This window comes from Hesperophylax consimilis, chromosome 10 (genome assembly GCF_061612785.1).
Source record: "Hesperophylax consimilis isolate HC1 chromosome 10, BYU_Hcon_1.0, whole genome shotgun sequence".
Classification (NCBI taxonomy): Eukaryota; Metazoa; Arthropoda; class Insecta; order Trichoptera; family Limnephilidae; genus Hesperophylax; species Hesperophylax consimilis.
The window spans coordinates 6,658,023-6,676,077 of record NC_142845.1 but is presented as its reverse complement, the minus strand read 5'-3'; the positions used below and the strand labels follow the sequence as shown (position 1 = coordinate 6,676,077).

At 35.4% G+C, this 18,055-nt stretch overlaps 1 protein-coding gene across 1 annotated transcript in view; it reads left to right on the top strand.

Moving 5' to 3' along the window:
* LOC149420231 (uncharacterized) overlaps positions 1-17,393 on the top strand; it is a 41,354-nt gene extending 23,961 nt beyond the window's left edge. The window contains exons 12-19 of the mRNA XM_089636056.1: positions 484-598; positions 4,814-4,891; positions 6,281-6,408; positions 7,254-7,496; positions 8,302-8,506; positions 10,500-10,651; positions 16,353-16,595; positions 16,825-17,393. Coding sequence (XP_089492182.1) covers positions 484-598; positions 4,814-4,891; positions 6,281-6,408; positions 7,254-7,496; positions 8,302-8,506; positions 10,500-10,651; positions 16,353-16,595; positions 16,825-17,004 — 1,344 coding nt within the window. The 3' untranslated portion in view covers positions 17,005-17,393. The remainder of the gene's footprint in view (positions 1-483; positions 599-4,813; positions 4,892-6,280; positions 6,409-7,253; positions 7,497-8,301; positions 8,507-10,499; positions 10,652-16,352; positions 16,596-16,824) is intronic.
* The last annotated feature ends 662 nt before the right edge of the window (positions 17,394-18,055 follow it).

Genomic DNA, 18,055 nt, shown 5'->3' with positions numbered 1-18,055 from the left:
TCTCCTAACAAAAATGTTTATTCGTCAAGTTTGTTCTATTCTATTCATCGCCTTATCTTATTATATTGAATTCTAAACCACTGAAGTAGGTGTGTCTAATTTTTAACTTAACATTAGACTACCAGAAAATCAAATTATCGAAACCGTTTGAAATATTGATTTGCTGAAATGAAGACCTCGGATAATTTTTAATCTATACGCCGGTACATCCCAATTTAATTTTCTTGTAATTGAGATGGGTTTTTGACAAAACACACCACATACAATGTATAAGTACACAAAAAAAACACTTATTGGTTAACACTGTTGTCGAAAATTTATTATTTGTAAGGCAGTACATATATATGTATATACACAGAAGCAAAAAGTTGAAGGAAACATTCATCAAAATTTAAAATGACCAGTCTGTGTTAGTTCAATAGTGGACATAACACCTTGAACTTCTGAATATATGTCTTTAAACTATTATAACATTTTAAACAGAATGGACGAACCCCTGAGGAATATCAACAAAATGATAAGTATCTAAGTCACAAGCAACTCCTGAAAGAATTTGGTGCAGAGGAGAGCTTAGCTGATGAGATGCTCAACGACAAAGGTATGATAACAATTGTATTTTTCTAAGAATGGACTAACAATGACCCCTGTTGGTTATTGGTTTTGGAATGCCGCAAGCATGTGTGTATTTAATGGGTAAAATGTAAGCAGTTGGAACGGCAAATGTATTTATGAGTTTTATGGCAAAACAGTTTGTTTCGTGTTACACGCCATGGGTTATTTTAGTTGTTTTTGAATTGGCAAATTTCTGTTGGACTTTTTCAACACAAAATTTAACACTAATAATTTTAGTCGTTCACCAACCACCTCCTGATGAATCAGTTTGTCGGTAATGTAATGAGCAATTATTACTCAAACCCCGAGCGCTTCTGAAAGAATGGGTGATTTTTATATGAATATTATTTTATATGTACATAACTTATTAGAATTATTAAAAAAAACTCTTTACTTATATAATAATCTGTGCAAAAAGCAATGTATGCAATTTAATTAATAACTTATTGTAGAAACTTATTATCTTAAATCACATTAAAATGCTAATTAAATATCTTCATCACATTTGATAGAAAATGCTTCATATCATAATATATTTTTCATTTTGTATAAATATTTTGTTAATAATTTATTTAATAGGCATACCGCTGATAGCTCCGTTATTACTGAATCTTTCTCAGAAACGAAAAGGAGTAGGTAATAGAACAGTGAGAGTAGTTATAACGGAACTCTCGGCGATATTAATTGAGAAATTGACGAATGTTACTTGTGTGGGGTCAGTAAACAACGACGTAGTAACCTCCCGGCGAGAGCTGACGGACGCCGAGACTCTGTCCGTGCTGGGGCGCTGCTTCCGCCTGCTTCAGGACCACCGCCGACCCTCGCGCTCCGTGCCGCCGCCCAGCGCGTCCTCCAACCAGGGTCCGCCCACCACCTTCCTCGGCCGCTTCCTCACCAAGCCCGTCTTCGAGAAGATCAAACATAGAATCACCAAACTTGACCACAACCTCTTCGACGTCATCTGGCCGGCCGTCAAAAAACTCCCAGATAACAAAAACGCCATAGAAGCAGTAGAAGAAGACTTTAACGGTGGAGTAGTCGCACCTGATTACTACGCCTACACAGTATTTGAAGAGTTTACGTTACCCTTGATCAAGGATCTACACTGCATCAATATTTATTCTGACTTTCAGAAACACCCTGAATCCTTATTTTTACCTAAGCCAAACTTAAATGAAATCGATTCTGAAACACCTTACATCTTCGTCAACCTTAATATTGATCCCCCAGGCAAGAATGTTCTAGCTGGCACAATAGAATGTAGCCGAAATTTAGAAGCTTTTGAACTTCCCCTAAATATGAATGTTGGACAGCTAGAGATGGTGGAGAGGCAATTGACAACAATTTTCTTGAGTGATGAATTTACCAAAGTGATGAATTATGTCAAAGTACGAACGGAAGAGAAAGCTGGAACTTACTACACTATGAATGAGGTGCTGGAAACTCCTTCCGAGATACGGGCCATTCTGGCTGCTTCGGGTCTGCTCATCCCTCTTGCCGACAGCAATGAACTCGATGACGATAAACGTTTGCATGGCAAGCACTGGCCTTACGGGAGGGGAGTATTTTTAAGTCACGATGGTAATCTGGCTATTTGGATAAGCGTGCAAGACCATATTCGAGTCTTGACGTGTACTTCGCATCATCATCCGGCGGAAGTTGGGCACGCTTACTCGATCATTTCCAGAGTAATGCTTCACCTGGGGGAAAATCTCAAATTCAAATGGGACGACAAGCTCGGTTATCTTTCGGCGAGGCCAAGTTTTCTTGGGAACTCTCTTCACTTTAACATCACAATCAACTTGCCTTACCTCAGCAAGGATCCGGAGCACCTAAAACACTTGTGTACTGTGAGGGGCTTGAATCACAGAGAGACCCACAGTCCGGAGATAATGAGGATTGGCAACTACCAGAGCTTGGGTGTGACGGAGCTGCAGACGTTCCACGACTATACTACGGCCGTAGGAAACATCATTCAGCTCGAGAAGGACTTGGCGATGCAGAACTCGATGCATATCGCAGAAATGTTTGTCAATATTTTTAGAAGAAAAAGAAGCAACTTGGTGGATGCTGATATATAATTTGAAATGGACAAACCGATACAACTATTTTTTTTTATTATTTATTTGCTTAGTAAAAACCATTAAACAAAAACGCATCCATCATTATTAGACTCTAATCACAATATTAAAAGTAGCTTTAGTGGCTTAAGTGGTAACCGAATTTAGAAGTGATATTTTAGTGAATGCTTTTGAAAAGGGGTGTGAGATACTTCTTACTTACCATCGGATACTTAGGTCAGTACTTCCAACAGTATCGTACAGAGTAGGCCTACATCACGAACGTTCAGCTAACTCCGCATATTACAATAAATTATTTAAACCATTTTTCTAATTGCTTTGCAACATATTCCTGACATCAATCTTACAGTTCCAACATACTCTTTCCATCTACAGCTGTTAAGCACGACAATGCGTAGCTTAACTTTCGTGAAACTGGGCTGTAGTGTTTAACAATTTGTTTTATTTTACTTACAACTGCAAAACTTTTAATGTTCAAAGTTGCGTGTTCTGTCAGCACAATATTTCCATTCGCTCCGCTAAATCACGCCAGCTCTATTAATACTTTCCACATTCAAATCTCATATAAGTTCCACGTACCACCAATGCATCCGATGTGTGTAAGAAGTTGTTCAGGTTTAAAACTCCATCGTACCTAAGAGAACCAATACATAAAGAAATACAAATATTTAACCCCTTTTCATTTATATTTCGTACTATGCTTACTGCTTTTGTAATGCTTGATATAAATTTACAGGGTGTTAAGGGATGTACTTGTTTACTTTAACCAGTGATTCCTGATTTAATTGGAGTAAAAAATGTTGGTCTTCTTAAATTTTTAGTGTATTTGTTTTCTATAAAACATAGAAAATCAATAGGCACTGGACTGTGCTAGGGTCGATGTGGAATGTTGGGCGTTTACTCGTTTGAGTGACTGGAAGTAAGTGAAAAATGAAAAAAAGCATCAAAAATTTAAAAAAAAACATCAAAGATTTCACCAAAATTTCTTTAACATTTTTTACTCCAAATAATTTCAGGAATCACTGGTGAAGAAAGTCCCTTGAAACCCAATATTATACCCTTATAATTATTATTGCACTTGTTTGTACATAGTTTGAAAAACACTGATTGTTTTGTGTGGTTTTTTTTGCTCATTTTGGCATGTTTTATTACATATTACAAACCATTGAGGTCATCTTGAATATCGGTTACTAAACGTTTTATGCATATACACGGTGTCCGGAAACTCGTAGTACAAGCGGGAAACTGGAGAATCTACACCACATGGGGAACCCAAATAAATATAAAGTTTTTTGATTTGAGCATTTTCACAAAAAAAAAAAAAAAAAACCAAAAAAAAATATTTTTCGGCTATTTTAGGGTTAAAGTTTTTTCTGGTGTTTAGGGTTGAACAACAGATGTTTTAACCCTGCAGGGCAGAAATATTTTATGATTACACCGGATTAAATGAAGGGTGATTTCAAAATAATGCTTCAAATCCGAGTTTCTTCATTTGTTTTACTTTCAAATAGTTTTAATTAGTTGGGTACTTTGATCTTCAGTAATAATTTATAAGAATTTGATTAAAAAAAAAAAAAATCAACTTCTAACTCGATTTACTCGATAACGAAAGCTCAAATCAAAAAAAAAATAAACTACAAAATCGACTCCAAATGTGATGTAGATTCACCAGTTTCCCGCTTGTACTACGAGTTTCCGGACACCCTGTGTAAATATGTTGTACGGTAAAAAAACTATTATTTTCAATTTGTTTGAGATATGTAAGCTTGTTTTGGAGCTTGCTAAATCGAAAAACCGTCATGATTTAGCATTATTTGGTCTTACATCTGGCATACCATCAATCACTTACTTAGCACCACACTAGACACCCCGACAACATTGCTTTAAATCCATCAATTTATATGTGTCACGGTTTATCCGAATCGATAAAAAAACTACCAAAAGCAAATTAATTTGTGTAACGCAGTTTTCTTAGAAAATAGTCTACCTGAATAACATACATATATTCGTATTCCAGTGCTAGGCGTGTGGAGATGTTTTACTTATAAGTTGTTTGTAGGTTTTCGATCGGAGTGGCATCGATTGAAAAAGCCATTTTAATATTTGATGAATACTTTCAGAGACGGCAAGCGAGGGTAACAATGGCCAGGTGGATATTCCCATATTCCGGACCGAAGAGGGCAGATACCTCGCCTCGTGTAAGCACCATTCTATTTCCTATGACCTACGTCCTCGTGTTGGTATCCATGATGTATTTAGTACTTATCGATATTTCGATGGCGTGATAAAGCTTAATTGCCTATTCCATATTATATGGTCGCTAGCATCATGTGAGCTTTTTACGTGAGTTTCTTTGAATTCCTCGCGCCCAGCAAACACTGTCAGTTAGCTGTCGTGTTTGTCTTGTACAGCACGCAAATTATTTATTCACGTTAAACTCTTGTTTACTCTCAAAAACTGTTTTTCAGTGGGTTTTGTAACACTTTTCATTTATATTACTGTTACATTTAGAATTACACGTTAATAGAATTCTTACACAATAATTCAAATAAGCTTAACGAATTGTTAAGTTCGCAAGTAAAAAGTGATTGGGAGATTTTGCTGTTGCTTTAGTAAACCTCAACAGTTCAGTGTGTCAACTGTGTTACAAACTATTAGAGTTTAAAAAATACAATTATTTATATTACACGGAGAAAAATGAGTGCGGCTTGTTTATCAAGATGCTGTTAAAAATGTGACTGCATGACCATTTCCCAATAAAATATAAGTAATTCAGAATATATCTGAACATGTGTTCAACGCAGGTGGCCCTGTCCGAAAAAATACTATTAATTTGAAAAACACGTGTACCGACTTCCTCATAACATGTCGTGGTTTACTGATGGGTTGTTATGAAATTTGTCAAATCATTCGTTACAGGCCTCTAGTCCCGTTTTTAACAGGAAAACGAATAATGTGACCAGATTTTTAAAAAATTAACAACATTTCATGTCAGTTAGTTTTGTCCGTGTATAAGTTAATTATCAAAACGAGCGTTTTAACCGAGTTAAAACTAGTTTAGGTTATAATAATATAACGGTATCTCACAAAAGCGGCGCTATACAAATCATCCAATAAATAAATAAATAAAACGGTTATAATGACATATGTATCGTAGAAATAATTTGTATGTAATTCGAATTGTTACGCCTTCCATGGGTGACATTTTCAGATAATTAATAGTCGATCGTAGTTTTTTGACCTTTGTAAAGTTTTAATTTTCTTCCTCAATATAAAATACAAAGAAAGACAAAGTAATGAAAATAATATAAGAATCATACGACAACCGAATGGGGCAAATTCAAACTATTTTAATAAAAAAATCTGTAAAATTACCTCTCTAAAATCTTGAAATACCAAAATTATTTTTTTCAATTTTTAATAAAAAATGGAACACGTTTATTAATTTCAGTTCATAAAATGATAAATTTTCTAGAAATTAGTTAAATAATAATAGTTTCAATCGTCGGTAACAATGACAAACGGTGGGTTTTATACCCCGGCAGGGGTCGGCTCGCTCTGTAAAGAAGGTGATGATGTGTTCGCAGCTCTGGGTGACCCGCTCATCAAGGGACTGACAGAGGTGGCCAACACGCGGCCCAAGGACCCCATCGCCTTTCTCGCCACCTACCTGTATAACTTCGCTAATCAGAACAAGTCGAGGATCAAGACTGGGGTGAGTTGATGAATTTTCGTATATTAATTTTTTTTATTATTTTTTTTTGCGTTTGTAATAAAATCTTTGAAAATATCGTGTTTTGAGAAAAAAAAATTATCATTCAAGTGTTTTTTAGAATAAGGGAGATCACTATAATTGTGACGTATATACAAAATTGTTATCATGGAACAGTGGCCTAAAATAAATTTATATTCCGCCTTCTTTCAATCGTTATTTTCTATTTTTCAATAACTTTGCTGCTCGTTTTTTTAACCTACTAAGGTTCCAAAACATTACTTTAAAAAATCTTTCTCAGAACTTGAAAATGAAAATTGAAATTTGATGAATTGTTCAAATTCTCCGAAACAACCCGTCCTTAGTTATCATTTTTTCAAATTATTTATTCAGATAAACAAAATAAACCAAAAAAATATTGTCGACAGTGAAAATCTCCAAAACCTTCATTCTTCTTGCCGTCGCCCCCCCCCCCCCCCCTCTCCCACAGCCACTCAATTCCTGAGGCCACCTAATTGACTATCGACAAGAAGCAAGGAGCTCTGCAACGAATGGTTGCTGACTACCCAGTCAACCGCACAACAACACAATTGATAGAAATTTATAAATGCCTAATGAAATGTATGCCTACTTGTATTGATATTTTTTATTTAATTTATATTTTATTTGAATTTTAGTTATTTAACTTAATTTTATTTGTTTATTTAAAATGAATAAATCTATAAGAGGTACTGCTTAAAACCAGCTGCTTTCCGGGTCTGGATTATACAGCTTAGAATTGACCTTTTTGTCAATATTTTAAAGTCAAATATGTTTTATTAATATTGTTTAAACCTTGTTTAAATCAGGAGACAGCAGCCCTAATCACAGAGCCCCTCCATGAAGAGGTCAAGGCCACGGAGGCGGAGCACGGCCTGGGCCCCGTGCAGACCATGCCCCTTCAGAGCATGGCCCCGCATAGCATGGCCCCGCAACGCCTACCTTCGGGCCCAGCGCTCCTGGGGCCCGGCGGCCGTCCTGCCCTGCCCCCCACGCCGCCCGTGCCTGTCACGCCGGGGGGGCCCGAAGCGGCTTTTAGCAGTGATAATAGGGTTAGATAAATTATAATTTTACTATTTTTTATAGAAAAACTACTACTAGTCTACACTCTACTCGAACATCTAAATCAGATCAAAAGGAAGAAGGCGCTTATCGGTTAAGAGTGTAAACTATAGTGTACAAGAGTGTAAACTATAGTCTACACTCTTGTAGGTACATACTAGAACATCTAAATCAGGTCAAAATGAAGAAGGCGCTTTTCGGTTAAAAAATTATGAAAGAAAAATTATTTTAAATAAATAAAATTATTTTAACAACAAAATAAATTAATTCTTACATACAAATAGATGTTTTGTTATAAACCACATCACTAGGCTGAGTCTGTTCCGAGATAGCAGAAATTTTAATTGAATCTTTAACTCCTTAAATTGAAAGGAAATTAAAAGAAACAAAAATAAAGGAAATAGATGAAATTAAAAGAAAGGAAATTAAATGATTTAAAAGAAAATTTAAAAAAAATAAATAAATATGTAAAAAGAAACGAGAAAAACATCGAAATACAGGCTTGAAGCGCAATCTGTCCGCAGTAGATGCCTTTGTTGGTCCCATGTATGAATTTGTGTTGAGACTTACATTATTTATCATGTCTTTTTCAATTAAATGTAAAAAATTGGAGCCAAATTAAGGTAATGTCCAAAAGACAGATTAACTATTATAGTAACTACCTAGGGTCTTTTGAATATCTCGTTTGGCTAGTCTATGAATCTCGAAACCTCTCACCTTTTCTAGAAAAAAACTCTCAGCGGCAAAACCAATACAAATGGATCAATTTTGATTTAATTTTTATCAATTTTTTAGGATGAGCACGGTCAGTCCATGCTCCACTTTGCGGCGGCCAGGGGCCACGCCCGGGGAGCTCTGTTGCAGCTAGTGAGGGAAGCGGGAGTCAGTCCGGCCTACAGGGACCAATTGTACCGCACGGCGAGAGACGTATCTCTGCAGGCCAATCTGCCGGAGAACACGCGCGAGCTGGACCGCTGGCTCATTGAGACGGCCGCCAGAGGTGAGACCAGTTAGTGTCCTTGCTTACTATGGTAGTTGTTAGTCAGCACAAGATACAAAATATTTATTATGGAGGAATTTACCAATGATTTCATTACCTTCAGCATTTATTTGTTGGTTTTTGTGGTGAGAACATGTACTACTTACAGTACTCTTTTTACGTAAAATGATGGACTAACGAAGATGGTGGACTAAGAACGCCAAACTACATGATACCTAATTGCTTAAATATGCCGAAATTCAAAAAAGTACAAATCTAAAACCAAATATTATGCTAAAGACTTGGTTCGCTGAAAGAAATAGTTTGTGTCAGACATATTTGTATAGTTTATATTTTATGATTAATCTATTTAGGCTGCACCACTTATGCAAGTATACATAGTTTTTATTGTTTTAGATACTATCACTGTTGACCTCCACGTGGTTGATATTTAAATTATGTTATCTCTGTGTTAATATTATTATTATGTTATAATGTGTATGAATGTGTACGTCATTATGTATTTGTATAATTTTGTTATGTTATGTTGTTTTAGGAGTGCAAAAAATGTTTGTCGAAGGACCTTAGATGTTAGTGTAATTACCACTGCACATAAGATAATAATATGTTGTATGGAAGGAAGGACTCACCATTAGGAACAAGGGCACTCGTTTCTTCCTGTTTAATCTCCTCAGGGATCATGGCACTGAACACGTAACGGCTTGCACAATCCTGGCGCGGATGTTAAGATGTAATAAAATAAGCGAGGTAAGATCTCGCGCGAATGCGGTTTTATAGTGAGCTATGCGGATTATTGTAACAGACTGACTACAATAGCACAGAGAGGTGTAGGAATAGAATAGGAAGGTAGGACAAAAGGACAATATTAAAATTGTAACTGACTTGTTTGGAATTCCGACTAGTCATAAGACTCCAAATCTACTGTCCTCGAATAACCAAAATTATTTTAGACATATTGTGTACACTTTTCGGATAAATCGAGGCTAATTAGAATCTTAATAGCATTGAATCGGCACTGGGAGAGACGGTTCGTAACTTAAATTGCCAGCAATGCATTTCACTTTTAAAACAAAAGTAGAAAAAATGAACTTATACACACAAATACAACATTTAAACAAACGTCACAAGTACACGAACATTATACTAGGCAACATAACAAATTGTACACAAATACTGTAAGGACTGAAAGTGGCAAAAGAGGCATTGGCCACGAGGGTGTACAAATATACAATCTCCTTCCAGATAACCTTAAAACGGAGAGTATAAATGTATTTTAAAAAAACTTTTTAATCTTAAGTTATCAGAACAAAATTGGAAAACTACTTGTTTGTACTTATTTAAGTTAAGAAAGTGAAATATAAAATTTCTAATAACTTAGTAAATAAATTATATAAAAAAAAACATAAAACACAAACAATTTCTTTTTAAATATACCTAGAATGTAATATAGGCGTAGCAAATTAATTAATAGGATGCTATAATTCATTCCCATGAAATGTTATTTGCTAAACAATTGTAAAAATAATACTGCTGCGACAACGATCGCAAAATTATCTCGAGAGAATAAAAAAAGCAATTCGTCTCAATACCGTTTCAATTCGCCACGCACAAGTACCAATGTGTGAATGTTGTAGCGCTAACATTGTAAGTTTTACTAAACGAATCTACCCCAGACGCATTGGATTACGCATGATCAAAGTTGTTCAAAATGCATTTGCCTTTAAGGCACTTCCCACATTCGTCGATGGTGCACAGGATGAGTTTTATATCTGCACTTCTCTTATGAGTGTAATCTGTCTCGCTCATGCCACCGTTTCGGCGGGTCGAGCTGCCTCAATAACATCCGATGCTGTTGTCTCTGTAGTACGGTAAAACAATTTTTTTGTGCATATCGGAATATGCACGACTCGCGCTGGTATTATTTTATTGTTGTATTCAATCATTTTAGTTTTGTTTTATTCAATCATTTTAAAGTATCATTTTTTATCTACAGGTGAAACAGATAAAGTGAAGGAACTGATTTTAGAAGGCTATGACCACATTTTGGACGTGGCGGATGACGAGGGAGTCCCGGTCACTGATATAGTGGCTCAACGAGGACATAATGAAATGAAAGAGCTGTTTGGCATTGTATCCGATTTCGAGGTAAGTAAATAATTCTCCTATTTCTCAATCAAAATCATCACTATTCATTTGAATATCGATTGACGGGGAATCCCACATATATCTGCTGCAAGTAGTAATCAATTTTCTTTTTCTCGGCCCTTCAGGTTCATCAATTTCCGTCCTTGAATATTATTCTTAGTCATTAATTCACAGTGCATAAGTTCTATAAATAAAAGGAAAATTTTGATCAATTTTATTTCTTACAATTTCGACCATAACAATAAAAGAATTGAAAGCTTATGTTCTTTTTTTCTGTGCAGGCAATCAATCTTATAGTCAATACATTTGTTTTAATCTTTATATCTATTAATTGCATCTTAAGACTGATAAAATGTCGTTAGTTCGTCAGTTGATACATAGGCTGCGTTATTTCTCACTCTGCATATTTCAGTTTGTTTATACATTTTTATTACAAGTTAAGTACGAAAAGTTAAGTTCGCGGATAGTGTTTTGCGAGGGCTTCCGCCCTATAATATTTTTTTTCCGGTTCTCTACCGACAAGATATAAAAAAAAAACAATTTAAAAAACAAGTCTCACAAGTGAAACACGCACGTCAAACGTCAAACGCGATCTTGTACACTATTAAATTTAAAAAAAAAACACTATTTTGTGCAGTGTAAAAGAACTAAACCATCCTATCCGCTCTTACCGTAACGGTGTATAAATAACATTATTTAAGTGCAATATTGTGTTATAAAAATATATATCTACAAATGCCACAATAATTAATTTGAAATAGCGTAATAATTACAAGTTCGCTAAAACCAACACCGAAGAATATAAGAGCAAAATTCGCCACTCCGTATAAGAGGCCCACAGCAACGTGGGTTAATGCACCATATCCGATACTGTACTTGCCAGCGCCCGTGGTTCGATCCTTACACCGGCGAATCTTTTTTTTTTAAATAAACTTACCATCAGCTTGCCCGCCAACAGGCGTCGGTATCAGTTATCAAAGGAGCTGCGGAGTTTGCCAACCAACAGGCGCTAAAAATTAAACATCCCGTGTCAATAAATTATTTTATATAAATATGTCTTGTAAACACTGTAAGAGTGAAATACTCTCCGGTGATGGCATTAAATGCTCTACATGTCTGCTTAACTACCATTTCTTCTGTGTGAACATGAAAGAAACTAACTTTAGGAAGATGGGTGTTAAGCGTGATACCTGGATCTGTATTGACTGCAAAGATGATCTGAAAGTCAACCAATCTTCGAGCGGGAACAGAGTGTCTACTGCTTCTCCTGCGTGCGGTATGAAGTCGCCTCAGAACCCGGATGTCGAGCAGATAATGCTTATAGTTCGACGATGTATTGCATCAGAGTTCGAATCTTTTCACGACAAACTCAACATTCTACCGGAGTTAAAAAAGTCCGTAAACTTCATCTCCGCTGAATACGGGGACCTAAAAAAAATGTTCTCGGAATCACTAGCCACCATCAAAAGCTTACAGGCCGAAAATACGAGGCTTCACACAGAAATGCGTAATCTTAACACGCGCGTATCCCAAATTGAACAGATGGCCAGAGAAACCAATGTAGAGATTCAGTGTGTTCCTGAAAATAGATCTGAGAACTTAGTATCCATCATCAAACAACTTGGAAGCGTAATTTCCCGTCCCATTGCTGAATCTGAAATACTTCACTTACATCGGGTCCCCAAGGTCCATCCTGAATCCAGCCGACCCAAGTCAATAATAGTGAAGCTTCCAAGCGTGAGGGTAAAGAATGAAGTGCTGGCTGCAGTTGCCAACTTCAATAAAAAAAACAAGACGAACAAACTAAATTCTACACACATAGGCATCGATGGCACGAAATCACCAATTTACGTCAGTGAACATCTCTCTCCCGCAAATAAGGCCCTGTATGCAGCTACTAGGATGAAAGCCAAAGAAACACATCATAAATTCGTATGGATCCGAAATGGACGGATCTTTGTACGAAAAAATGAAAACTCTGCTCACGTACTGTTGATCCGCGATCATGACTCCTTGGATTCTCTCACCTAAATTTCCCAATTTAATTTATCTGTAGAATGTATAATCTATCAAAATCTTAACAAAACAAAATGGAACTGAATTTTTTTTATCAAAACGTTAGAGGAGTCAAAACTAAAACAAATGATATAAAAAATGAAATTTCAATCAACAATTACGATATAATCTGCTTCACTGAAACATGGTTAAATTCATCAATATTTAGTAATGAATTGTTTGACGAGCGTTACCTAGTTTTTCGAAGAGATCGCGAATCCACTAGTTCAGCATCCAGAGAAGGCGGTGGAGTTTTAGCAGCAGTCGATAAAAAATTAATAACAACACGCAAATCATCTTGGGAAAGTGATGGAGAAGATTTATGGTTATCAATAAAACCGCACGAATATTCTAACTCACTTATCTACATTTGTGTATTATATATTCCTCCCAATTTATCTGTTGATGATTACTGTAATAGAATCAAGAATATTCAGGATATTTATCTACAACATAGTAATCCGAAATCTAAATTTATAATTATCGGCGACTTTAATTTACCTGAGATTAAATGGACACCAGACATAGCATATAACAACAAAACACTAGCTCCGTCCAACTACACTAGTCATAAAGCTCACTGTGTTGTCAACTTGGCCTCAATGTGTAACCTTCACCAATTCAATTATATTCTTAATGGAAATTCTAATATTCTTGACCTACTTTTTTGTGATGAAACTAATATTAATCTGTCTAGAACAACAGGGTTATCAAAAGTCGACAATCATCATCCCCCTTTCGAAATGATTTTAAAATTTGAAAAACTGAAATACTTAAAAGATAATCATTGCCCTATTAAATACAATTTTAAGAAAGGAAATTATGAAGCTTGTCGTCTAGATCTGTCAAATGTTAATTGGATCTCACTTTTCAGTAACTCGAATGTCAACAATAAGGTACAATTATTCTACGATACTTTGTGGGATATTATTGATAAACATATCCCGAAAAAAAAAACACAAATAAGAAATCACTACCCCAAATGGTTTAGTCAGTCTCTTATTAAGCTCCTCAAAGAGAAAAATAAAGTAAGACTGCGGGCCAATAAATATAAAAACCCGCTAGACTATGCTGAGTTTGGTATTCTAAGAAAAAGATCGAAAAAAATGCAAAAAAAATGCTATTTATCATATATAAATTCTGTTGAACAAGGCATAAAAGTAAATGTAAAAGCTTTCTGGGCATACTCAAAATCGTTGCGTACTACCAATTGCATTCCTAAATCAATGCACCTGGATTCTATATCTGCAGATAATGGACAACACATTGCCAATCTTTTCTCTAATTATTTCGCATCCGTTTATACTCAATCTAATCCCTTGTTATATACTGCCATGCCAAAAGTTTCACAAAACAACCAATTTAATCTTGGAAAAATTAATGTTAGCAAGGAAACCATTAAATCTTGTTTAGAAAAAATCGATACATCCAAAGGCCCAGGACCTGATAAAATACCTCCCTTGTTTGTAAGATGTTGTTCCAGCTCGCTGATTAACCCACTTCTTTTAATATATAATGAATCATTATCTTCAGGAACTTTCCCAGACTTGTGGAAAAATGCACATATTGTTCCAATACATAAATCTGGTGATAAATCTTTTGTGAAAAATTACCGACCAATCAGCATTTTATCTTGTTTTGCGAAAGTCTTTGAATCTATAATATATATTTCTGTATTTTCACACTTTAAACCGCAATTATGCATCAATCAACATGGGTTTGTTCCCAGCAGATCTATAAATTCAAATCTTCTTGACTTTTGTGATTATGTTTGTAATGCTTTCAATGAAAGAACTCAAGTAGATGCCATTTACACAGATTTTCAAAAGGCATTTGATAAAGTTAACCATTCTATTCTACTACAGAAGCTTGATCGATTAGGTATTCACGGTGATCTTTTTAGATGGCTTAAGTCTTACTTAGAAAATAGAACACAATTAGTACTTATTAATGGGTACGAATCACCTCCCATAATTGTAACATCAGGCGTACCCCAGGGGTCCAATCTTGGCCCACTGCTTTTCTTAATCTTTATTAACGACCTTGGCCCCATGTTACGCTGTGACTTTGTTCTATTTGCCGATGATCTCAAGATTTACCGCAAAATTTCCACTGATTGTGATCATGTTAAGCTTCAAGAAGACCTTTGCACACTAAATAGCTGGTGCATTCAAAACGATATGTTTTTAAATATTGAAAAATGTTACATTATTACTTTTACTCGTAACAGAAAACGAAAGGATTTTGCATATTCCATTAATAATGTACGATTAAATGCAGTCACCACTATAAGAGATCTAGGAATCACTCTTGATTCAAAGTTTATATTTGATGTACACATAAATGATATTATAAGTAAATCAATGAAAATGATTGGATTCATTCATAGAATATCGAAACCATTTAAATACCCCCAATCCATTATAACATTATACAACTCGTTGGTCAGAAGCAAATTGGAATATGGGAGTGTTATCTGGAACCCACATTATATAAAATATTCTAAAAGTATTGAATCTGTGCAAAAAAAATTCCTAAGACTGTTATCATATAAACTTGGATTAAATGCCTCACTCAAATCTTATGAAGAACGTCTACTAAACTTCAAATTTACGACATTGGAAAAAAGAAGACAATTTGCAGACTTAATATGTTTATATAAAATTATTCATGATAAACTTCTTACCACTAATTGTCTGAGCAATATTCATATTAAAGTCCCTAATAGACATAATTTAAGGAGCCAAAATATATTCCATATTGATATATTTAATAATAATATTGCATATTTCAATCCACTATCTAGAATGTGTCGTCTGTACAATACAGTTGAATGCGACCTTATAGATATATTCGCAAACAGTCTCGCATATTTTAAAAAACAAATTAACCATCTTCTACCATGATATGTTATGGAGAACAGTTAAGAGATATATTTGCTTTATTATTTTCTTTACTTTTCTTCCTTATCCTTTCTCTGTACATTTACTATATTTTATATTTCATACTTAATATTCATGTTTTATATTTCTTTTTAATTATTATTATATTTGTATTTTTTTTTCTTTCACCACTAGCATCTCCGCCTAATATCAACTAAACCTTGTTTACGCATGCTGTGAACATTTTTAATTGGGGTGTTAATATATGTGCACATTCCCACCGAAATAATATAAATGTTATAATTGTTAACACTCTGTAAATGTTTCAAACAATAAATAAATAAATAAATAAAAATGATTAAAAATGATTGGAAAACTGAAAAACCCTTCTTTCAAGCCATTTTCATAGAAGTGGCACCTATGAAGGTGGTAGAGTTAAGGGTTACAATAACCTAATTTTCTTATGTTTATGATTATACCTATGACACAGCGACAAACGTTTCAAAGATATAATCTTTGTGACAATGTATTGCTTGTATTTTTTAAATCTGACACTACGACCTTAAGCGATGCGTTTTATTACTCTCGACATCCCCTTCAATGCCCACATGAGGCCACCGCCGCCACCCCTGGATCCTGGATCTCTCCTTTATCCCTCCCTCTATTTATTTAGAGGAAACTAAACCTAAGATGTTTTAGGCATTCATTATAGTGTTAAAAAATACTGTTTTTGGCTTATGCATTAGTAAATAAATTATTATAAGGATTCTCGCGAGCGCTTGCACCAGGCCATACGGCAGGGTGACGAAGACCACGTACGAGAGGCGCTAGGCCGACCACACCGCGGGGACGTCGGTCACCGCAACCTGATGTCCGGCCGCATGATGGCCGTGGCCAAGAACTCCTACGGCCGCTGCTCGCTGCACGTGGCCGTGCTGGCGCAGAACGAGGATCTGGCCGAGTTCATCGCCAGGAGCTACCCGGAGACCTTGAGGGTCGGGGACAATGTAAGATGAATAACTTCTTGTTATTGCTACCTGGTTGTAATTCTAGTACCTATGTGTAATTCTCTCCATGCATAATCATGTGTAACCCAACTGGATATCTTATTTAGAATCTTTCAAAAGGTTCGTGTAGTAAATATTTTTAATATTGTTTAGAAAAAAAACTGATTTAAAAAGGACCAACATCTTTTGCTAATAATTCATTTGGTGTAAATGTTGTCGCTTTAATTAGTTGGAGCGCACCGCTTTACATTACGCCATGGGTGTTGACAACGTGGAGGCAACCAGCAGAATCCTTATCAAGGCAGGAGCCAAGAGAGTTCTTAAGGACCTCAAAGGAAGACAGCCTTCTTACTACTTCATGAACAAATCGGACATCCTGCGACTTAAGGAAGAAGAGGAAGCCTACTAAAAGAAACCTTGAATTAACGTTTTTCTCACCAAATTAAAATGTAACTTTGTACTGTTTTACCATTAGAGAATATTGTCACGATCTACGAGTATATTACATCCTCAATTTCACGCTTAAAAACATTTAAGTTCAGTTTTGTGATGTTACCGTTCATTTTCTAGCGAGACCTAAATTTTTGGGACTATCGTCCTCATATGAGTTATTAGGAGTCAACTGCGATTTTCAGGAATTCGTCACTGGAAAATCGTGGAAATTCAGCAGACTTAATAATCTTACAAAAAATAGCCATCTCTATGATAAAATGCCCGGAACTCCTTCAAAGAATCCTGTTAAGGTGCCCATCAGACAAACCAGACAACACCACACATTAAATATCCCTCATTGCAATACCAACCCAAAACAAAACACTTTCATTCACCGCGCTTCATACATGTATAACACTTCATACAGTGAATTCGATGTATTTAATACAGCACCTCACTTTTCAAACCCTAAATCAATAAATAACATAGATACAAAACATACTACTCAACACAGACTAGATACATCCCCTTTTACTCTCTCCCACCATCCAAACCCTTTTAAACTTGTATAACTCTTTCTTGCTTACCAAAAAAATTATGATAGTGAAAATCTCTTATTGGTTTAATAATTATACATATTTCACTATACATTGTAAATACTAAAACTGTTTGTTGTCCAAAATAAAATAAAATAAAAAAATAAAATAAAAATAAAATGTGATCTTTGTACTGTTTTATCGTTAGAGAATATTGTCACTACGCAACATCCTCTATTTCACTCTTAAAAACATTTTAACAAGTTTAGTTTTGTAATGTTACCGTTCAGTTTGTAGCATGACTTTTAATATGTGAACTTTGTACTATTTCATCGTTAAAGAATATTCTCACGACCTACGAGTGTGTTACCTATGCTAAGTATACAGATGCGAGCCGAACTGCCGAACTAAACCTCAAGAAAGGAACCAAGCAACCGCAAATCGCGCGAAACACCGCTTGGATTTGCTTTGTTGTTTTCCTGTAATACCTGG